This window comes from Parasteatoda tepidariorum, chromosome X1, assembly GCF_043381705.1.
Source record: "Parasteatoda tepidariorum isolate YZ-2023 chromosome X1, CAS_Ptep_4.0, whole genome shotgun sequence".
Classification (NCBI taxonomy): Eukaryota; Metazoa; Arthropoda; class Arachnida; order Araneae; family Theridiidae; genus Parasteatoda; species Parasteatoda tepidariorum.
The window spans coordinates 51,484,230-51,508,702 of NC_092214.1; the positions used below are offsets into that span (position 1 = coordinate 51,484,230).

Genomic DNA, 24,473 nt, shown 5'->3' on the forward strand with positions numbered 1-24,473 from the left:
TTTATTTTATAAGTTTTAGCCAACCTAAAAAAATACTAAAAAAAAAGACACGATTCATTAATTTTAAGTAAGATGTATGACCATAAAATATTAGCTGATTTAAAATTTTTGTGCCGTTTTTATTCTTATTACAAAAGCGTTCCGAAACCAAAATACCTGTTACTTACATTTATATTAGTCATAATTTTTTCAGCTGCATAAGATAAAAGATCGAGAAAGAAACGTGATGCAAATATGCTTGTTGCGTTTCTTGTTAGTACCTTTTAGCAGCAATACTATACAATACTTAAAACTATAATCTGAGGTCTTCACAGTCTAACTCCGTTGCTTCATCAATCACAAAGCCACCTCACAGCTTGTAGGAAAATGTTTAAAGAATAGAAATGCAGAAAAATGTTTAAAAATTATTTTCTTTGTGATTTCTTTAATATTCAGTAAAATTTTGTATTTAAGACATGCACACATTTTTTTAGGTGGCAAGTTACCTCTACAGAACCATGTTCTGCAGTTTGTGGAACTGGTTTCCAAACAAATGAAATTAAATGTGTTCAGTTAAAAGTGGACTCTGGGGAAAGTAATATAATTCTAGAACAGGCTTGTGCTCACATTGAACCAAAGCCACCCGAGAGAGTTGAATGCCTCGGTCCTTGTACTATGAAAGATTGGAAGTATGGAGAATGGTCTCAAGTAAGAGTCACTTCTATAACTTAAATAGTTCAACAAAGTGTTCTGGAATTAATACTTTTTAGAGTACATATTCGCCATATTATTATGAAGCCTTGCTGCTGAGTGGTAGCGCTTTGCGCTCCCATGTCACGGGTCCAGGGCTCAGTCTTCGAACCAGGCAAATTTGACTCAGTCTTTCATCCCTTCAGTGAGTGGGTCGATAAATTCAGCACCCAGCATGCTTGAGAACTGAGCACCGTTCCGTTATCCACCCAACCGGAACACTTGCTCTAATGTCAAAAAACTGGGATGGGCTCAGTAAGCGTTGGCCTTTCATGGGGAATCATGCCACTGAGTTTAATTTGCCATATTATGAATTAGATAAGGTTGCTAATTTACTTCCTTAGACAAAAATTAACTAAGATTATCACAATAATAGTTGTCGGTAACAATTATTTTCTTCTACAATTTAGTATTTATTCTAAAATGCGTTTTTGTAAATTATTTGCGCTAATTTTAAGTTGTCTTTTATGTACTTTTGCATTTTTTACTAATTAATTTCAACATATTTCACTTAAAGAAGCTAAAAACACGTTTTTACAACGAGTGACATTCGCTTTCATACATATATTTTCATAAATTAAATTAAATTTGTACACTGAGAAAAAAATATGACCAAAACTATCAGAATATGATAAAATTTTCCTTATTTCTGGCTCAATGAGCACACTAAAATGCACGGTAATTTTTACCGAAAGTAGATAATTTTAGTAAGATGATTTTAGTAAAATTAGCAATAAAATATGGTTTTATAATAAATGATAAAATTTCCTAAATTTAGTAAAATGTGTTAACTTTATCATGATACTTTAGAGCATGACATGAAAAACATTTATTTGTCTAAATTTATTTTTGAGTTTCGGATAATTTTGAAAACCAGAATTTCTTGCAAACTATATCAATGAAAAAATTATCAAATGAATGTTTAAAATATCGACCGTAAATTTTGGTTTTATAACCAAAATTATCATTTTTTTCCAGAATTTTCATTACCATACAATAAAATAATTTGACCAAAATTCGTTTCTCTGTTGAAAGGAAAAAAATTTATATAAACTTGAATTGTAAATATTTCGACTTTTAATTAATTATAAAACGTTAAATATAATTATATGAGACAATTTTCTTCTTACAGATAATTTCCAGCAATCTTGATTATTTTTTTATAGTACAGTAGGGAATCGATTATCCAGAACGATCGGGACCATCGCTATTCCGGATAATTGATTTTTCCGGTTTTCTGAATCGCTACAAAAAGCCGTTTTTTTAATGTTAAACCCAACTAAAAAAAATTTTTTTTTTGAAATAATCTTAAAAAGAAGAAAAAACGATGGAGTAATACACTAATGATTACTTCCAAAATGATGGTAAGGTAAACATCTTTCAAAAAAGAACGAAAAATCCTAAAATCTTATGAGGAAAAAAAAAAATGTTTTAAAAATGGCGGGAAAATTTATCGAATTTCGTTCCGGTTTTTTGGTTCTCCGGTTTTCTGATTTCCGGATAACGGGTTCTGTACTGTATATGAAGTCACGTTTTTTTTCAATGTTTATTAAATAGCGTCATGAGTACACTATAAATAATTCCGGATCAAATTACGAAATAAAGTATCGGCATTTTGGGTGCATCATCCATAAAATATTATACCGTGATTTTTACAGTAATATTTCTTAAATTACAGTGATTCATTGCTTTTAAGATATTTATTATTGTAAAATGTACGTTATATCAGATTTTTTGTTCCCTAACACGTTACGATAAGAATGGTTATTACTTTAAAACAGTGTTTCTCAACGGGGGCGTTGGGAGTACGCTGAGGGGCGGTGGACTTGTATTGGGCGGCAGGGGGGCGTTAGGTACGTTTTGGGCGGTAGGGGGACGATGAGCAGGTTAAGTTATTAATATTAATACTCCCAAATTTAATATTAATACTCCCAAATAAAATTATTAAATTAAGAATCATTTAGTAAATAAAATTAATCTAAAATTAATGATAAAGAAAAAAAAGATTAAATTAATATAATAAATTTAGATTATCTGATACAACATTAGTACCAGCAGTAAAACGAACTTATGCAACACATATTCTCCGATCCGANTTTTTTTTTCATTACCGTATTTATTTTTATTATGACAAATAGACTGCGATTACCTGCCGGGAGAAAATTATAGAGTTAACGTAAACATTAAATTTTTTAAAGAAAAAACATGCAAATTTAACGCTTAAAAAATTGCCTAAAAGTGTATCTTATAATTCAGCAACCCTTCCCCCCGTCCTCATGCTCTAAATAATTGGATTATCACAAAGGGGGGCGTTGATATGTTTTTTGCTTATTAAGGGGGCGGCAACTTTAAAAAGGTTGAGAATCTATGCTTTAAAACATACCGGCACCCTGAGTGCTGGTACTTTTTACCGAAATTTAATTTAGAATTTTTCACAGTGTAGATTGTTAAATAGTAAATCGAGTCATAGCCGATAGAATTTCATTAACGAGGATTGGAGAAAACACTTAAATATGTTCTAATTATCTATATGTTCTAATATGTTAATATGTCCTTGCAATAAATGTTCTTTTATTTTAAATTTTAAAGTCTATTTGCGAAACAAAATGAGATTGTGGTTATCAGCAATTATTTATAATTTCTATTAGCTACAAATATAACTGTTTTCACGAAAATAATTCGAATGAATTTATATTGTATTCTCTAATACCTTCGAGCAATATTTTTTTTAAAAAATGTATGCAAGGCGTTTAGTTAGGATTTAAAGGTGAATCAGATTTTAAACAGATCTATTAAATTAGGAAAACCTATATTGATTTTATTTTTTAAGAAGGATTTCGAAAATTTCTTTTTGATGAAGAAATTACCAAATAGATTAAAAGCCTGAGAATCTGTGATAGTGTCAATCAGAAGAATTTAACTAACACTCGTTTGATTGTATTTTCAGTGTTCAGCAAGTTGCGGTGGAGGTATACAATTTAGAAAAGGTCTTTGTTTTGGTGATGACAGTATTGAATTACCAGAAACTGAGTGTAATAATAGCAGTCTGATAAATAAACAACCATGTGCTTTAGAATCATGCCCTAGTTGGAAACCTGAGGAATGGAGTGATGTGAGTTTAAAAATTTAATGTACTCAAATTACAACGAGTTATTCTGTAACCTAACTAAATTTCATATCACGTTATGATATTTCAATTTGAAAATAACTTATAGTTAAAAATTATTTTCGTATCTAAATATTATCTGACTTATCCATATTTGTTATAAATGAAAAGTAATAATTTAATATTTTTATGATCATGTTTGCCACGCAGATGGATTAATGGTTATTACTTATTCGGAAATAACTAATAATTAAATGTGGTATTTTTTATCAACCAATATACTTAAAATATATGATTTAACGAAAAATACACGTGATTCGCAAAACTATTGAGAGAAATGCAAAATATTTTATAAAATTTCATTTTGCAACGTGATAACTTTTAAATAACTTCATTTTTTTGTTAATTTCTGAGAGACAAGTTTTGTATTCTTAAGCTATCCGAGTAGTTCAGAAATAGTTTGTTTTTATAAACAGCCTCAATTAATTTACATATGGAAAGATGGGGTCCTAAAATACTAAGATCTTTAAGACTTATAAAATGTTTTTCCATAATAAGAGCAAATTTATGCAGAGAAAAGAAACTATATATGTCTCACTTATAGCTTTACAAAAAATTGTAGTTCATAAATTTCCAAATTATTTTTCCTGGATCAATAATATGGTTGCCTGTGTAGGGAAATCTATTCTTTAAAAAATTTCAAATACATAATAAAATCGAACTAATTCCATTATTTTTTTTTTTTTTTTTGAAATCTGTGTTAGTGTATAAATTTTTTCTCAGAATCAACGTTTTTCTGAAAATGCATTTAAAGGATTGAAAAAAAAACTAAAGAAAAAATGTCTTTTAGCATGCGAAAAAAAATACAACTTCATATTTAAGATTCAAGAACAAAAACTTAGACAGCTAAAGAACAAAAATTCCGAATTCAAATGAAAAAAATTCGGAATTTTCAATGAGATAGTTGTATACAGTAAAAAAGTACGTGTTAAAAAAAATTACAAAAAAACGGATCAAATGGTAGTTTTAATAAACTTCAAGTTGAAGTTCCGTATTTTATATAAATCTACATCTATATCAAACCACTTTTAATGTTATTTTAACATATTATTACAGTGTTCAGCAACTTGTGGCCGAGGACAACGCCATCGACGTGTCATGTGTTACTTCAAAGGAAATTTCGTCGCTCGATCTTTGTGCAATAACTCAAGAATCCCCTCAACATCAGAATCCTGCTATCTTCCTCTTTGTACTGAATGGAAAACTGGATCTTGGGAACCTGTGAGTAACTTATAAACATCCAAGTTTTTCTTCCGACAGTGTCAATCTACTGAATGGAGTGCTCTAAAAAGACCGCCCTTAATATACATTTTTTGAATCCTTACCAAAAACGAAAACAAAAATGTATACAGATTGGTAGTCAAAAAATAATATTTAAATGAAGATAAAATGAAAACGTTGCCTTTTTAATTATAATAAAGGAAGCCAAATGCAATAACTGATCAAAATAGGTTTAATTAGTGGTTGAAGCTTGAGATTGACTAGATTTGACTAGATTTTTTTCTTTGTGCTTGAGGATGCTTCTAATAATCGTCTCTCCATTTCTCTCTGTTTCTCCCCTCAATCAAACCTATCTTGTCTTTTATGACAAATGGCTTGCGACTTCCTCTGATGTCATTTATCTGATTTCCATAGAATTTCTGCTTTTTTTCCTCAATTAAATATTAATTTGCCCCCCATGAGTATACCTCTCATTGTTTTCATTATTGATAAAGATTCTAAAAGCATTTATTAGAAGCTTTCTCTACAGAACACATATTATAGACTAACTGTATAACAAAAATTTTGTTTTGTTAATCAGTTCGATTGTGAGATATTAATTAATAAAAAAAGGCTACTTAAGAGATTTCTGTATACTGTAAAAGAGAATAAGTTTTTCAAATCTATGATTTAAAGCAGCTTGAAAAGGAATAACATAAAAGTAGAACTCCTAATTTTAAGCTTATTTTTTTCAATTACATAATCTTTATTTAAGTCTTTATTCATACCTAATTACTACTAAGTAAAATTTTAATAATATTAATAATTTATTGCATAAAATTTTGAAAATGTTTCCGTTGTTCTTATTTTTATCCATTTTGATTAATGCTTCTTTTATTGTAGTCAATTTGTCGAAGAAAAAAAAAACTTTTTTTTTCAGAAATCAACAAAATATTGTTTTTTTCTGAAAACTGTCAATGTTAGCTTGACAGAAATTTGCTTATAGAAATTTTTAAGAACATTCTACTAAATTGTTGCCTACGCTCTTTCAACTCGATTAAGAAATTAAGCAAATTGAATAAGAATTTAATCTCCAAGGAATTTTACACATGAGCAAAAAGTCAAAAATTGTTCCATACGATTTAAAACTTTTCATTCATATTGATAAAACGTAAAAACTGATTAATTTAATGGATTTTCTATTTAGTTTACAGAAACTTAAGAGGATACTATACTGTGGGAGAAACTCTTCATGGCAAATACTCTTTCAACTACATGAGGAATTTAAAATTTAAGGAAACGAAGACGTGAGTTCAGGTAAACGTAGAGTAAACCACGAAGTCTTAAATGCTGAGTATCCAAATGCAAATAAATTATGGTAGAATTACTTAGGATTACGCAATAAGGATGCAATATGATAATTCGAAAATATTTTTTTCGGAATTTAAAAACTCATGGTTTGCTTCAAATTTACCAGAATTCACTTTTCTTTAAAATTTAAATTTTGAAATACCAATTGAGGTGAAATAGAATTTGCCATGAAAATTTTTTCTCGTGTTTTAGCTTCCACTTAAGTGCATTATTTAAACGGACACTTTAAAATGCAAAATTGTTTTCTTTTTTTTTTCTCTTTTATTATTTTTCAAGAAGAGTTTAAACTAAATTATTTTACGATCAAATTACTTTTAATTTAGAGCAGATAAGAATATTTCATTTCTTTACAATTACGATAGATATTTTACGTAATTTTTTAATTTAACCTTGTATATAAATTGCAATTTTCGCGTTAAAATTAAAAAATTCACCTTTTGAATAATTAGTAATATCAGAAAAAGCTATTAAAAAATCACTTTTTCTGTAAAAAATATCCACATTGACTAGGAAGACTGAATTAATGATCTTGTACTTATTTACTATGACATTTTCTTAAGCCACTGAATGGAGTGGTTTCAAAATATTACTTAACTTGCTCGTTCTGTATGACAAATGAATTTGCACATGAAACGCAATTAGTCTTCCTCATCAAGTTTTTTTTACTATTATATGTTGTTAATTTGAATATATCACTTTATAAATAGAATAAATGGTTAATAACTCTTAACTATATATATTTCTTTTTTGCAGTTTTATAAAAAAGATATCTTTCACTTTTTAAAAAAAAAGTAGAGTTCAATATTCTGAAGTGACTTAATAAAACTTAAATTAGTGAAATAAATAAAGTCACAGAAAAAAAAATCTATGCTTCTATACGCTTTAAAAAAATCGAATTTTGTTTTATGCATAAGCATTTATTATTTTTTTTTTTACTTTTCTCTTTTTAATACATATAACTTTTCTTTGATTTCTTTATTTCATAATAATTAACGTAAGATTTACTTAAACTATTTTAGTGTTCCATAACATGTGGAAGTGGTGTTACCAAACGTAGGGTGTACTGTTCCGAAAATGGAAGTCCTGTGGCGAAAGAAAAGTGCAGTGCTGTTACTAAACCTGCTGATACCAAACCTTGCAATTTACCATCCTGCGTAATTAAATCCGATGACTATCCTCATATATTTAAAAACACCATTCCAGTTCCTCTTCCAGAAATTACCCATTCTCATCTCCAAATGCCTGTATGGAAAACTGGAAACTGGTCTTTGGTAAGTAATTTTTTTAACTCTGTTTTTTGATGCTCTGTCAGCAAGGAAAATAAAAAAGCCATTGCTTAAATACCTTACGCTTGAAGCAATGTGATGATTTTAAACTATAAATATAATCTTGCTGTGATGAATTATCTGCGCTTTAGAACAGGCAAATAACTCAAATATTTTAAAAGTTATTAAACTTTTTTTAAAAATCACCAATTGGCGACATTTTTCCATCTATATGAAAACTATCAAAATCAGTGATGGATTCTCAGTTTTTGCAAATTTTTATAATCCATGCAGCATTGGAGAAGGTTTTTAAGTATAAGAGAAAATTGGACCACAAGCTCTTTTAATTTTCACAAAACTCCATATTGACGTTTTGCGCCATTTTCAAAAGAAGCGTAGACAGCGCTAGCTTTAGGTAGGCTAAACTTGGCCTAACTGTCATGAGTAACAGTTGCAAACTCACAGCAGTTATAAAAATTGCATATTATTCTCGAAAAAACGACTGAGCCTTCGAAAAACAACTTTAATATCATACCGCTCTAAAATCGTGTTTTTTTCTCTCTCTTTAACACAGTTTAGATTGCGCTTTAATGCTTCTCGTCTTTAAAAAGTTAAGAACTCATCAAAACTTTGCTTTTAATTATAGTGCTCTGCCACTTGTGGGGATGGCTCAATGTATCGTCAAGTTCTTTGCCAAAATCCAGTTACTCATCGAATTTTACCTGCAAGGAAATGTAATAGATTTAGAAAGCCAAGTCATAAAACATCTTGTCGGCTACCATCATGTGGACGTTGGACTGCGGAGAAATGGAGCGAAGTAAAAAAAATTAGCAGTTAAAATATTTTAAAACATTTCATTAGGAATTAGACTTTTGCATAAGAAATATATTATATTTGAGACAACTATAGAGTAATTTGAATTTACGAAACTGAAATTTTCAAAGTAATTTCGATTACAAGTGTTAAAGTATTAACATAAAAAGTCGTTAGCATAAAAGAAAACAAAATTCATCCAAAGAATCATTTTTTTAAACGATAAACTTTAAAAAAGTGATTTTATACACTACTAATATAAACAGGTAAACTCTTCAATCACACTGAAAAAGTGAATGCTCGAATTTCACGAAACTTTTTAACTGTTTCCTAAGTCTCCTAGCGAATTTTTCGTCAAAGCGACGAAATTACTATTGTTACTTCTTCAAGGAAATGAATTTGTCAAAATTAAAGAAATATTTCATTTCTATTTTTTTCCGAACAAAAAAAAAAAAATCGTGGGACTTAATATATCTAGCCTTTCCAATAATCACTTTATCGTAGGCACCATACAGTTGAATCAATGTTGCCTTAACTACACAAGAAAGACTGATAGAACAGAGTGATACCTTGCACCCATGCCGAATCGGGATTCAAACCCGAGATCGTCCTGGTAGGAGGCCAGAATCTTGACCGCTACGCAGGCCTGTTGGCTTATTTCATCACTTTATTTTCGATGGTCTAGTTTTCATCATAGTTTCATCATTCTAGTACGCAATCTCTCACAACGCACTAAGATGAGATTTCGAGTTGAGGAAACATTTTCGTCAGATGTTTAAGATTTCCTTTTTGTCTCAAGTTACATGATTTCGGGGTGAAATAGTTCTCAAAATTAATGTAATACAGCTCAAAAATTGCTGAATCGTCAAAAGTGAGAGTTTTATTTCGGAAGGCGAATGATAAGAAATTATGTCATATTACCGTCATTCAATCACAGGCTGAAAATTAGTTTAAAAGCTGTTATGTGCTTTCATTAGTATTTTAGTTGTTATATTATTATATCTTCAATTATTATTATCTTTTGTTATTTTATTACCTAATGTTATTTTAATGTAATGTTATTTTATTACCCAATTATTTTATTACAGATGGCTTACAAATGCACGATTTTTAGGAAATGAAAAAAAAAAAACTTTAATTGTAAAAAGTTAGCTTCTATATTTCATTTAACTACATTTAAACAGTCTGATACATAACATACACACAATATAATGTTTCTTTAGATATAGAAAAAGAAAGGAAAACACGTTTAATTAATACCAATAAATAATATATATTTTCAAACCTTGACTAGCTTTTTAAACATCCAATATTAGAAAATAAATTTTAAATCATTGCATATTTTTTTTTTATGATTTCACTGTTATCATTATTTAGTGTTCTACATCCTGTGGATATGGTGTGCAAACTAGGCAGATAGTATGTCTGTTAGCTGATAATAATAGTACTAATGACGATTTCTGTGACCTCAATCTCAAGCCAAGGCATGAAAAAAATTGCTTCATTACTGATTGCCCACATCAAAATTCTTCGCTTAGAATTATTCATAACAGTGTTGAAACAGTGTATTATTGGAGAACTGGATCTTGGGGAAAAGTAAGAAATTTTGATGGGTCATCTATATAGTACACTGAAGAGCCAAAAAAACTGGTATACCTGCCTAATATCGTGTAGGGCCCCCGCGGGCACGCAGAAGTGCCGCAACACGACGTGGCATCGATTCGATCAATGTGTGAAGTAGGTGCCAAAGAGGTGNCATGAATCGTGCAGGGCTGTCCATAAACCAGTGGGAGTAAGAGGGGGTGGGGATATCTTCTGAACATCACGCTGCAAGTCATCCCAAATATGTTCAATAATGTTCATGTCTGAGAATTTTGGTGGCCTAAGAGAGCTCTTGGATCTACTCTGCAGCAATTCTGGGCGTGTGGGGCGTCGCATTGTCCTGCTGAAATTGCCCAAGTCCGTCGGAATGCACAATGGACATGAATGAGTGCAAATGATCAGACGAGATTCTTACGTACCCGTCACCTGTCAGATTCTTATCTAGACGTATCAGGGGTCCCATATCACGCCAACTGCTCACACCCCATACCATCACAGAGCCTCCACCAGCCTGAACAGTCCCCTGTTGACATGTAGGGTCCATAGATTCATGAGGCTGTCTCCATACCTGTACACGTCCATCAGCTCTATACAACTGGAAACGAGACTCGTCAGACCAGGCAACATTTTTCCAATCGTCAACAGTCTAGTGTCGGTGTTGACGAACCCAGGCAAGGCGTAAAGCTTTGTGTCGTGAAGTCAACAAGGGTACACGTGTGGGCCTTCGGCTCCGAAAACCCATATCGATGATGTTTTGTTGAATGGTTCGCACGCTGACACTTGTTGATGGCCCAGCATTGAAATCTGCTGTAATTTCGGGAAGGGTTGCACGCCTGTCACGTTTAATGATTCTCGTCAATCGTCGTTGATCCCGTTCTTGCATGATCTTTTTCCGACCTCAGCGATGTCGTAGATTTGATGTTTTACCGGATTTCCGATACTCACGGTATACTCGTGAAGTGGTCGTATGTGAAAATCCAAATTTCATTGGTATCTCGGAGAGGCTATGTCCCATCTCAAGTGCGCCGACTGTAACACCACGTTCAAACCCACTTAAATCTGTATAACCTGGCATTGTAGCAGCAGTAACCGATCTACGAACTGTGCTAGACACTCGTTGTCATATATACGCGGTGCCGATCGCAGCGCTGTACTTTGATTGGCTCTATACCCCTTTATTTGCATACTCATGCCTGTACCAGTTTTTTTTGGCTCTTCAGTGTATATATCAGGGGTTTCCAGCTTACATAAGGCCGGGGCCACAATTAAAAACACAAATCACATGACGGGCCGCAACTTTATCAAAATTTTTTGTAGGACTCTTTTATGTTTGAAGGAACATTAAATATTTCTGTCAGATTTTTACCAAGTTGTGCAAAACAAAAATATTGAATTACAAATTAGAATAGGAAGTAGATTTTTGAAAATATTTCAATGTTATTAATAATAGTTTTAAAAATATAAAATAAATAATAAAAATTCGGGCAGCAATTACTTTAATGTGCACCTATGTATTAAACAATTAATGTGCAACAGATATCAAATTGTTAAGATATAAAACTTTAAAAAGGATGGTATCAAAACTTACATAGTAGCACACAAAATATTCAATGAGAAAATTGAGGTTTGTCTGCTGTAACCACCAGAGAATAGATATTTACATTTTAAATTTAAAATTTGCAAATATGTGTGTAAATATTTTCGTCCAAAATGAGTGGTTTCAAGAAGTTAAATCAGAGAATTTCTGCGAGAAAATTTCATATATGCGCGTGCTAAATTACCANCATGCCTGTACCAGTTTTTTTGGCTCTTCAGTGTATATATCAGGGGTTTCCAGCTTACATGAGGCTGGGGGCCACAATTAAAAACACAAATCACATGGCGGGCCGCAACTTTATCAAAATTTTTTGTAGGACTCTTTTATGTTTGAAGGAACATAAAATATTTCTGTCAGATTTTTACCAAGTTGTGAAAAACAAAAATACTGAATTACAAATTAGAATAGGAAGTAGATTTCTGAAAATATTTCAATGTTATTAATAATAGTTTTAAAAATATAAAATAAATAATAAAAATTCGGGCAGCAATTACTTTTATGTGCACCTATGTATTAAACAATTAATGTGCAACAGATATCAAATTGTTAAGATATAAAACTTTAAAAGGGTTGGCATCAAAACTTACATAGTAGCACACAAAATATTCAATGAGAAAATTGAGGTTTGTCTGCTGTAACCACCAGAGAATAGATATTTACATTTTAAATTTTAAATTTGCAAATATGTGTGTAAATATTTTCGTCCAAAATGAGTGGTTTCAGGAAGTTAAATCAGAGAATTTCTGCGAGAAAATTTCAGATATGCGCGTGCTAAATTATATTCACAAAATACAAAAAAAATGAAATAAAAAAGAGCAACANATATCTTTGCTTGCGATCTCCGAGATCTGTGGACACAGTGACGTCATGAAGAGGGAAATCGTAGCTTCAGCTCTAAGAGCGGAGTGAACTAGCCTTTCTATTCTCTTTAGCCCTGCTAAATTACATTCACAAAATACAAAAAAAAAAATGAAATAAAAAAGAGCAACATACACGATTATTTTCGTATTTGAATAAATATATTCTTGGATGCAAAACCTGAGAAATAAATTTTTTTGCACCGTTGGTATGTTAAATTTCACAGAAACGAGGAAATTAGGTTCTTATTAACAAGAAAAGTATTTTAAACCCATACATATTTTTTACGAAAATTGTTCGAAAAACAATGACACCTAATATATTTTAGTTCGCGGGCCTCAAAAAAAGGCTTCGCGGGCCGCCAGTTGGAAACCCCTGGTATATATGTATAATGGAATACTTATTTATCGTTAAAATAAGTTTCTTTTTCAACAACAAAAGTGGTAACGAGATAAAATATGTTTATAACTGGGTAATTAAATCATACTGCAAGACTTAATTATAATGGAACCTATAAAGTTAACCACCTGTTAAAGATAACCACTCTTATAGACAAGCAAATTTACATTTAATTATAAAAATGAGCAAAACCACATCAACCAGAGAATCTATCGAGCTTATGTTGAGTATTGAAATAAATCAAATTTGTATAAAAATACTATTTAATGCCATTTTAAACCCTTCATAATTTAATTATTTCAGAAAATCATGTAAAATTATTTGTGTGGGGCATTGCTACCACTTGCTACTAACTACTTTTGGTTTATAAATAAAAATTTAATTAGTAGTGCATCGTAAATTATCTACTAATTCAAATTTCTCAATAAAATGTCAAAATAATAATAAAAACATATATATCCAGCAAGTAACATAATTTATATAGAAATAAGGCAAAAATATTTTAATGGCATTCAATTATAAAAGTGGAACTTAAGTACTATTTTTGAATAGTTAAATTGTATTGGCTGTAGCATTTAAAATTCATTGCGAAAGAAAACAGTGGCGATTTGCAAGGTGCCCCAAAATTCACGCAAGAAGTAATTTTGATAGATAAAATAGCTTTTTAATTAAAAATTGGGAATGTTTTATTGATTCATAAGGTATCTAATATAGCTGTGCTATATGAAGTATATGGTGTGTAGTAAATGGTCTCTTTGGTTGTGCTGGCGTATGCGCACTCTTTCGTCAAAAATTTCAATGACAATTTTCTTAAATATGTTTGAATTTAATTAATACAGAGCTCAATTTCCTCTTTCAAGACGTGGTTAATTCTAAGTTCATGGCATAAACCTTAGACGTGGCATAAACCTTAGACCATATCAAAATAAAAGGTTCCTTGACGTTATGTGGTATTATCTGAGCTGCCAATTGTGATCACCAAAACGCGAAATCTGAACAGAATGCGTTTACTAAAACGCGAAATTACACGAATAAGGAATGACTTAAAACTCAAAATATTTTTCAACAATGAAAACGCATCGCTCCAACACGCAGCACTCTATTCTTAAAAACTCTGAACTGCTAGCTCTGCAATGCTGTCAAATTCTATAAATTGAAAACATTTTTTGCTTATTTTTTTATTTTATTTATTTATTTATTTGCGCAAGTGGTGCGAAAATCGAGATGTTTGGGTGACCTATTATAAATAGATGTTCAGATAGAATAATTTAGATGACTCTTTATGAATTTCAAATGAAATTAGTTGTGAAAAAAAAATAGTTCAACAGCTTAAAAAATGACTTTTTAATTTCAATTTCAATCATAGTTTGCTGATAGATGAAGGTGGTTCTTGAAGTTTACATCACCCTTTTGATATGTCATTTCAAATCTATCAATTTTGTCTATAAGAAAAATGTCATAATTTAAAATTAATTTCAGTGCTCAAATTCATGTGGTGGGGGCATTCGACGAAGACAAGTGGCATGCTACGATGATTTAGGACAACTAAGTAGCAATTGTGATGCATCAAAAAAGCCTCCTGATATGTCTCCATGTAATTTGGAAAAGTGTCCTCAGTGGGATATTTCTGACTGGAGTCCGGTAATATTTAAAATTATGTTGATATTTTTTCGTATTTATTTATTTAAAATACAAAAATGCATTGATTTTATTTAATAGATCTAACTTTTGCTCCTTTCTGCTTAAAATTTGTCGTTATTATCGTAGGCCAATAAGACAAGGGGTGAGATTGCTCTTGTTTTCCAGTGGCGTTATCTATGGTCAAAAATTTATACATCACACCCGTTTATATTGTCATATATCCAGTCATCTATCCATTAATTCATCTACAAATCGCAATTTTGACCTAAACTATAGAACGATTAATCTCCAATTCAGAACTCCCAGAGGTATAATTCATTATAGGAACAGGGAGGACTTTCTGACCCAACAGATTGAATGTGCACAAGTCATTATTTACTACACGGGGAGTCTTCAGTTGGCTGGATTCGAACTCTTGTTCTCCCGAACATGAGTCTAGCTCCTTGCCAACCAGGCAATCTTGGTCTTGCTACTTTAAAATAAAAGAGATAAATAAATAAAATTGCGCAGGTTCAGCAAGGTAGATAAATAAAAATAACGCACTGTAAATAGTTAGACTTAAGGGATGTTTGTAAAACCCACCTAAACAAAAGAAATAATAAAACTTGCAATAATTTTTATTCAGAACATGTGAACTGAATTTTTAATAGGCATATATTATAATTAGTTAAAGCTTTGTTACCAGGTATCTTTAAGACCAGTGAATTTGAAAAAAAAAAAAAGAAATTTATGGTTTGCTGCGTCCTTCTTAGAAAATTAGTGAATTTATTCTCACTAAGCTTCAAAATTAGATACAAATTTGAAAACAAATGGCTCTGATAACTAAGAATAACTATAAAAGGATATTTGAAAAATAACTACCATTTGCTTAAGCAACCATATCATAGCTAACCGTACCATGGGAACAAATTATCACATTTGTGCAAAAATTTCAAATGAAATATTCTAGAACTCAATGAGAAACATCGCTTATAGTTTTTCAATTATCAACAATATCTATTGACAAACTTTGTAACTTAATTTTAAAATAGATTAGAGTAAAAACTTTCGGGTTCTAACCAAAACTCAGCACTGAAAACATAAGAAAAGTGAAAAAAAAAATTAGGAATAATGGCTTCTAAATAGTAAATGAGTGCTAGTGCCAGAGATTTAACAAAACACAAATACGTACACAATGCTTACGAATTTACTCTAAAAAGTAAGCCATTTAAAATGACCTATTGCACTACACTGATCACGCATGTTAAGTCAAAGCAAATTTGTCAGATTTTTAAAAAAATGGTTTTGGTGCTGCAGCAAGCTACAGAAGAGAGAATTGTCATATAATTATAATGACAATTGAAGAGCAAATTGGATGGTGCTTATAAACGATACTGTTATGAAAATGAGTAAAATACCTTTGCATTTTATATGATTATCTTGTAGTAGGAAATAAGGTGAGTCTGCCTTCAATAAAATAGTTGCATTGGTCTTGGTCACGGGGATTTAAATGAATTACTTGAAGAAAAAACTACCAGTTGGCGATAACTTCTTGTTGGAAAATCGAAAATCCCTGGACTCAGTTATCCACCGTCTTGTTTTAATTTGCTGCAGTAAGAGCAAGCGGCCATTTTATGTTACCAAACGCTCTTAGAATCTTCTTTTAAACCGAGAGCACTCGGAAAAATAAAAAATCCATATTAACGCTGTATAATTGAATGAGACGGAAATAATATCTTCCTTTTTTTCAAAAGCTCGCTTAGAAACTTTTTTCACAAGGCTCTCAAACTGATTCATAATTTTTTTTAATTAGAAACTTGTCAGAGAGTTACATTCCTATCTAAAAGCTAGTAAAATTTTAGTACGTATTGTTGTTAAATCAAAATTTTGATAACGAATATTTCTCTTTTATCAATTTAGAGAAATGTTTTGGCGATGATATTTTTCAATAACTGGTAAAACTGCAAAAATTTTAATCTTAATATTATGATGATTCATGTGACTTTTCTATTTTAGTGTTCTGTTTCTTGTGGGAAAGGCAAACAAACTCGTCGTGTGCAATGCGTTAATAATAAAGGTAATGTGATGAACCATGAAAGATGTGAAGCTCCTACTCCGGAAAATGAGAAACGTTGCAAACTCATTCCATGCCTGCATTGGTCTTGGTCTTCTTGGTCACAGGTATTTAAATGATTTACTTGAAAAAAATTAATATATCTTTACTTAAAAATTGGGATTAAAATACTTAAGATAAATATAAGACTCTAGAATTACTTATCTTTATTGCCTTAGATAAGGAATATTAAGATAAATTTAAAAAATATGAAGCAAAAAACGAACGCTTTAATACAGAGAAAAAAAATTCAGGTAAAGATATCGTATTGCATGGTGATATATTTTCTTCTTTCTTTAAAAAAAGAAAAAGAAAAAAAAAAGACAACTTTGGTAATAAAGCACTTTTTCGTCCATGTAGGGAAATGATTTACCAGAAATTCTTGTCTTGAAAATTACAATTCTCATTGCAACACACAGTAAAAAAACCAAATAGAAAAGCAAAATTAACCGAAACAAAACTGGTTTTTTATGCCATGCTATAAGGTATCATAATAAAATAAATAGGTTTTGTCACATTTACCAAATTTTAACGCATATTGTAAAACGTTATTTCTCTGTTAATTTTACCGAAATGCATTACCATAGCGTTTCCTTAAAAACTACAGAGCTTTTTGGTGTTTACGTCGAGCCAGAGATTCAATAAATTTTACAATATTCTGGTAGTTTTGATCATACTTTTTATTCAGTGAACCAGTTACAGCTTTACAAGTGCTTTATATGCAAGATTCAAAATTATCAGAGCTAATTAGCCTACATTAAATATTTAATTCACATTTAACTCATATCAAAAAATTTTTGAGCAATTTACTCAAGAGAACAAAACACAATTTTACTTTAAATGACATAGATGTGACGCAATTCTAGCTTTATATACCCAATCTGTTTCAAAACAGGCATTTTTTCCACTAAGTTACTCAAAACCAACTTCAGTCTTGATCCAATTAAATTACTTTGGAACTCAGAAGTAATTCAATTGGCTCGGAAGTTTTCTAAAAATGTTGCTAAGTCTTCCCTGAAACAAACAATTTTAAGGAAATTGTACTATAAATGCTCCAAAAAATTTACTTTAGATAAGAATAGGAAGTTAAGCTTTTACTACTGGTAATTTCTAGTAGATAGATGTATTTTTCTTAAAAATTATACAATTTTACTCTAAACTGTTTCAAAAATACTAAGTAGCTGCTCCAAATCACTTAAAAGCTAATAAAAAATTGTTTTTGCTGACTGAAACCAAATTCAAGACAAAAAGCAGAACACCTAACTACATTATTCTCAAAATAAGCGTAACTGGTAGCAACAGTGTTTAAAATTTCTACCATTTAAATTAAATATAAACATTTCCGACTTTTATTAATTCTTGAAAGTTACTTTTAGTTACTTTCTGAAATTTTACGTGGCTATAATTATTTTAATTTCAGTGCTCTACAAGCTGTGGACAAGGTTACCAAACTCGAGTTGCTCGCTGCTTGCGAGGGCAGAGAGTTGTAAGCGATGAAAACTGTGGACTTCTTTCAAAACCCTCACCAGAAACAAAAATGTGCAAAAATAAAAGTTGCAGTTTTCACTGGCGAAAGCAAAAATGGTCAAAGGTAAGACATTTTATTGTGATTATTTCTTTACCTACTTTTTTATTGCATCATTTCACTACAACAGTATCATAAAATTAAGCATGACATACCTCTAAGGTAATAATAAATTTTTCTTAAAACATATTTTTCATTATGCAATATTTTTTCATTTATCAAAATTAATTTAAATAACTTATAATAAATTTTCCTCAATTATAAAATAAATTGCATTACTCTGCATGAAAAACCACCCTGAAGGATTTCTGCAGATTTTTACTTAAAATAACCTCTTGACCTCTTGAAACCGAAATTAACCTCATCTTCCCCCATTACCTACTACTTCAAGGGAACAACGCTTTATGTTTATCCTTTTTCGAAAATTTTATGGCCAGTAATTAGGTAAGAACAATGGATTATTTTTACCATTAAACTTCTTATGATTGTGTTATGCTAGAGAGATTTAAACATAAATAACAATAAAAAGGAGGGAGATTTAGGTTTCCCCCGGTAAATTGTAAAAAGCTTAACTGTAACAGAGTGGCGTAAGACATAAGCCTTCAAATTATTTAGAAGCAGTGGTAATTAAAACTCTATAAATCGATATTTATTAAACCAAAAACCATACATTAAAAAACTACCACTCGAAAATATTTTTCCGCAGTCCAGAGCAAGTTGGCATCTCTATCCCTCTCTCTCTCTCTCTCTCTCTCTCTCTCTCTCTCTCTCTCTCTNATACACCGAAGAGCCATTACATTATGACCACCCTGCTAATAACATGTAGGACCACCTTTAGCCCTCAAAACTGCTAGCACCCGCCGTGGCATTGATTCCACAAGGTGCTGATAGGTAGTCTGAGGTATCTGGTACCAAGCACTCACCAACTGGTCCTGCAATTCCCTAACATTGCTAGGGGGTAGCTTGGCAACACGAAATTGGTTTTCCAAGTAGGATCACAAATGTTCTATTGGATAAAGGTCAGGTGAATTTGGGGGCCAAGACATGACTTGAAAGTCGCTGGAATGTTCCCCGAACCAATCCATGACGATTCGACCCTTATTATTCTGTTAGCAAACACCATCCCCCGCAGGAAACAATGTTGCCATGAATGGGTGAACCTGGTCTGCAACTATGTTCAAGTTGCTTACAGACGCCAGGGATTGTTCTATGAGGATTATGGATCCTAATGTGCCCCATGAAAACCTGGGTGAGCCTATTGTTATAGATGGAGGGTGGTCATAATGTAATGGCTCTTTGGCGTATATATATATATATATATAATACAATTTGATTAAATGATTAAAAGCAGATGGGGAGAAGAGAGCTCAGGAAGCTCACATACGTTGAATTTCATACCATTCTAATTTAAACTATTTCGTTTAACAGTGCTCTACAAAATGTGGTAAGGGCCATAAATTTAGAGAGGTCACATGTGCTAGTGGAAAGAATGAGACAGTAAATGACAGTTTTTGTAGCCACATAAAGAAACCAAGGACAAAACGAAGATGTCATCAGTACCAGTGCGCCATGGCATGGATGACTAGTTTATGGTCAGAGGTCAGTGCTAAATTATATATATTTCTTAAACATGGAAAGAAAAATAACAGAGTTCAGTTTCATCCCAAACTTGATTGATAAAATTCAAATTTGCTTTAATCCTGAACTTTTATTTGTTACTTTCAGTGTTCAAAAACATGTGGGAAAGGTGTTCAAACGCGTGATGTAACATGCCACAGAGTGAATCCTTACAAATGGATAAATCCTGACTCTGTACCACAACCAAACAGCAATGAATTTTGGTGTAATCTGGACGATAAACCATCAGTAACGAGAGGATGTAACTTGGGTGATTGTGGTGGTAATGTTTGGAAAGTCGGACCATGGCAACAAGTATGAATTGCTTCGTTTAGATAATACTTTTTTTCTATATTGCTATCGACCAGATACATTAAACATTTTAAAATAAGTTAACACAAAATGCAAATTAATTTTGATAAAAAAAAATTATAAAAGTTTTTGATCAGGTGAATATTTGATAATAAGAAAAGTTATATTTAAACACGTAATTTCAATGGAATTACTAATAAATATATTCGTTGAAACGTTTCTAGAACTAGTCATTTACAAGCAAATTAATCATTTCTTTGTTTTGCCGTCTATTTCAAATTTTCTACCACATACAACAAAATATTAGGTACAACAATACATTTATAATTTGATAGGGAACCTATTATTGTAAGTAATAACGATAGTGCCAAACAATAAAGTTTTAACTACTCTGTTTTCATATGCACTTTTTTATTAAAAATAGTTTGATTAAATATTATTAATTGTTTCTTAGTATAAATTTGATATTTCATTTATGATAGAACAGGAAAAGAAATCAAAAGTACATAACTGAAGCCTCTGATAAAGAGCTTCAGCTCTGCTTAAAAACTTCCGTAGATTTTTTTTTCCCTAAAGTTTTTTATTTTTTAATGAAATTTAACTCAATACTTACGTGAGCTTACTTATTTTAAATAGGGAAATGACAAACACTTAGAAATATGTATCATCTTTCATCATTAACAAGTCTGTATGCTTAAAAATGTGCTGATGTTATTGTAAAAAGCATGAATTTGCATTTATTATTTTTCAGTGTTCGGTGCAATGTGGTACAGGAAGACAACGAAGAAAAGTACATTGTTACAATAGTAATGAAATACGTTTAAATAACACTTTATGTGAAGAGAAATATAGACCACAAAGAAGACGGCGTTGCCATTTACGCCCTTGTAAGTTTCACTTTATAATAACATACTTACTCATTCTATAATTTTCACCTATTATCCATCGAAATGAAATTTTCAAAAGAAATCCCTTTTATGATTAGGTCATAACTTTAAAAGCATGAATAGTTTTATTTATATATTTTATTATACCGTAAACCGGGGCGAGTCTACCCATCCAGGGGCGAGTCTACCCATTTTAGTTTTATTTAATTTTCACTATTTTAAATTGCAAATAAAAAAATTTTTACCAATGGAGGACTTAGTTCAGACTCTAAGGAAGATGGCGCTGTAGTAGTTTGATCCGTTTTTATTTATTTGGTGTCTTTTTAACCGACCTGTTCAAACGTCTTTTGANATATATATATATATAATTAGACGCGTTTTCAAATCAGTCATTACAGATTTAAAAACATTTTTCCAAAGGCATAAAAAAATCATTACATATGTTCAGCGAACATTTCATTGAAGAGCAAGTATATTAGTTAAGAAATCACAAACTTAATAGCGTTTCACGAAACTTTATGTTTCGATCTCGGTAATTTCTATGTTTTATATTGGGTCGGCTGTTCAACGACGGTAATAAAATAAAAAAATATTTATTCATTTTTTTAAAATTCTAATTTGATAAAAATGTAACACGTTTAGCGGAATTTTCTATTGCAGGAACATACATTTTTTTTATTTTGTTCGTAATTTTTATCAATTAAGTAAGGGAACTCGATTTTTAAAAACTTTTTTCATTCAATAATGACTAAAGTTTGAAGCAATTTCTATTACGAAAAAGTCCTATATACAACGCATATTGCATCGGTACTTTCTGTTAAATGAAAAAAAAAGAACCGAATAATCAAAGGATATAAGTTGGTGGAATAAATTATAGTGAATAGAAGAAATTATATGAAACTAATGACATCAGATATATAGCTAAAAATTTTGATGTTATTAGTTTCATAAAATTTCTTCTATTCAGAATGTCAAAATAGCTCAAAACAGAATTATGTTAAATTACATGTAGTATAATGTTAAATTGCAAGAGTTTTTTGTAAACAATAAATTTATTTAAGGAAATAATTATTTTATTAAATAAATTTATTGAAAAAAACTTTTTTTTTCCATTTATGGCAGATTTTATTCGTTTTACTTACTGGCATTTAGCTATTTTAAAGTTATTATTATTTATTTACTTTTTACTTTTGAACACAGTTTATAATTAGCTTAAACTTTTATATGCGAATGAGTTACAGTATTTTTATACATTTAACATTTTACAATGCTTCAAAAACCATAAACTATTCACGTCTAACGTATGCAAGAAGTTTGAGTATAATACAGTATTGGACATTTTAATACATTTTATAATTATTTCAGCTTTTCAAATGTCAGAGAATTGTTAAAATTTTGTATATTTATTAAGAATTTTTAGAACTTTTAGAAATCACTTGCGTTAGTTACTAAATATTAAATTATTGGAAATATATTGCCTTTAAAATATATTAGGAGTATTTCTGATTTGGAATCAAACATTTTATAAATTTTCAAATGTATTTTAATAAAGTTTTAATTTTTATATCTTGCATATTTAGGTTCTGCAATCAGTTGCGCAGATTTTCAAGAAAGAGGTAACGTAACAGTAGATGGTGAGCAAGAAATTTTTGTGCGGGGGCGTTATGTTAAAGTGTATTGCGCAAAAATGAGTACAAGTACACCTCAAGAATATATTACTCTTGTTAGAGGAGAGCAAGACAATTATTCAGAAGTGTATAATAAAAGGTAACTAAGAATATATTAAATAATACTTAAAAATCAAGTAATGAAATAAATGCTAGCTAAAATATGAGGCAACTCGGTGAAAAAAATAAGTATATGATAATTTTTTGCAGTGAAACAGTGGAAAAAAATCAAAATAAAATTCTGTACAAGTTCTATGTTATACGTGAACTGAAAAACGAAGTTCTTCAAAAGCGACACATAGTAAATAAAAGCGTGGCTGTACAGCTTTTTCTCAATAATTTTCGATTGTTCATCTTTTTTTTCTTTTTTTTTCTTTTTTTTTGAGAATTTCGATTTGCTTTTCTTTCTGAAAATTGTGCGGCTGAACCAGCAGTATCTTCATGTTTTTTAGCTGGGACACAAACCTTTTTTTCATTATATATACCATTATGCACAGAAGTGAGGAAAATTGCTGAAAAATTACTGATTTTTAAAAGAATGACACTTTTTAAAATTTTTATGTTCAAAACTTCCAAATAAAATTTCCAGAAAAGCTGCTTAAGACAAAAAATATGGAAATAAGTAAGTCTTTTTAAATCATGTCGTCAATTTAATCATAAGTTTACAATTTAAAGTTCTTCGCTTTGCTACTAGTTAAAAAAAACTAAATTTTTAAAGCGATGCATTATAAAATGCGGCTGTACAGCTTTTTCAATGATTTTCGATTTCTTTTTGGGTTGTTTCGATTTGTTTTAGTGATTTAAATTTTTTTATGGAGATTGCATGGTTAAATCAGCAGCACCTGCAATTTTTTTTAGCTGGAAATGAGCATTTTTTTCATTATGCAATCATACGTACCATTATCTAAAGGAGTGCATAAGGAAATATTGATGCACTTATTTCTGCAAAAATGATCCATTTTAAAATTTCAAAGATAAAAACACCCAAATAAAACTCCCAAGAAAACTATTTATGACAGAAAAATATCGAAATAAATAATATAATCCTACGTGCACTTATGCAACAAATGTAATGATAAGTATACAGTTTAAAGTTAAAATCAATCGGTGGAGTATGCTTTAAGTTGATTTCATAATAATTTAAAATTTAATTATTGGTAACTATAAATTACACAATAACAATTAACTATTCCTTTTTTTTAGATTGAAATATCCTGAAACATGCCCATACAGAGGAGCTCGCTTTGATTCATGTGACTGCACGATAGACAATAGTATTGGATCTGGTCTTACTACTTTTCAACGAATTGCTATTAATATTACCTCTCTATCAGTCTTTAGTAAGAATTTTTAATATTTTAGTTAATTTAAAAGTTCCAGTAAAATCTAAATTAAAAAGTTGCATTGAAAATTATTTCATTTTTAACTTATTTTGCATGCTAATCTAAAGTCTCAATTAACTATATAGTTCAGAGCTTTAACCAGTAACAGTTAGTTTATCGTTATAAACTATTGCTGTTGTTTCTAATGCCACTTGCCAAATAGCCAGCCTTCTTGGCAAAACCAAGCGATTTTAGAAAGAGGGTGCGTTTCTTGTTTCTCAGTGGTGCCATATATGGCCAAGAATACACGTGTCACAGCCCGTTTATAGAGCTGACTCATTCCTACATCCATCCATTCATTCATTCATTTATTCATCCACAAATTGTACGAATGATCCACGACGATCAAT

At 30.5% G+C, this 24,473-nt stretch overlaps 1 protein-coding gene across 1 annotated transcript in view; it reads left to right on the forward strand.

The window, feature by feature from the left end:
• Positions 1-24,473, forward strand: part of LOC107443755 (A disintegrin and metalloproteinase with thrombospondin motifs 9) — a 335,002-nt gene that overhangs the window by 303,516 nt on the left and 7,013 nt on the right. The window contains exons 20-33 of the mRNA XM_043044658.2: positions 474-687; positions 3,677-3,841; positions 4,952-5,116; positions 7,486-7,737; positions 8,378-8,548; positions 9,922-10,140; positions 14,480-14,641; positions 16,637-16,801; positions 18,154-18,324; positions 19,687-19,857; positions 19,984-20,190; positions 20,939-21,074; positions 22,655-22,841; positions 23,945-24,081. Of these exons, the coding sequence (XP_042900592.1) occupies positions 474-687; positions 3,677-3,841; positions 4,952-5,116; positions 7,486-7,737; positions 8,378-8,548; positions 9,922-10,140; positions 14,480-14,641; positions 16,637-16,801; positions 18,154-18,324; positions 19,687-19,857; positions 19,984-20,190; positions 20,939-21,074; positions 22,655-22,841; positions 23,945-24,081 (2,522 nt within the window). The remainder of the gene's footprint in view (positions 1-473; positions 688-3,676; positions 3,842-4,951; positions 5,117-7,485; positions 7,738-8,377; positions 8,549-9,921; positions 10,141-14,479; positions 14,642-16,636; positions 16,802-18,153; positions 18,325-19,686; positions 19,858-19,983; positions 20,191-20,938; positions 21,075-22,654; positions 22,842-23,944; positions 24,082-24,473) is intronic.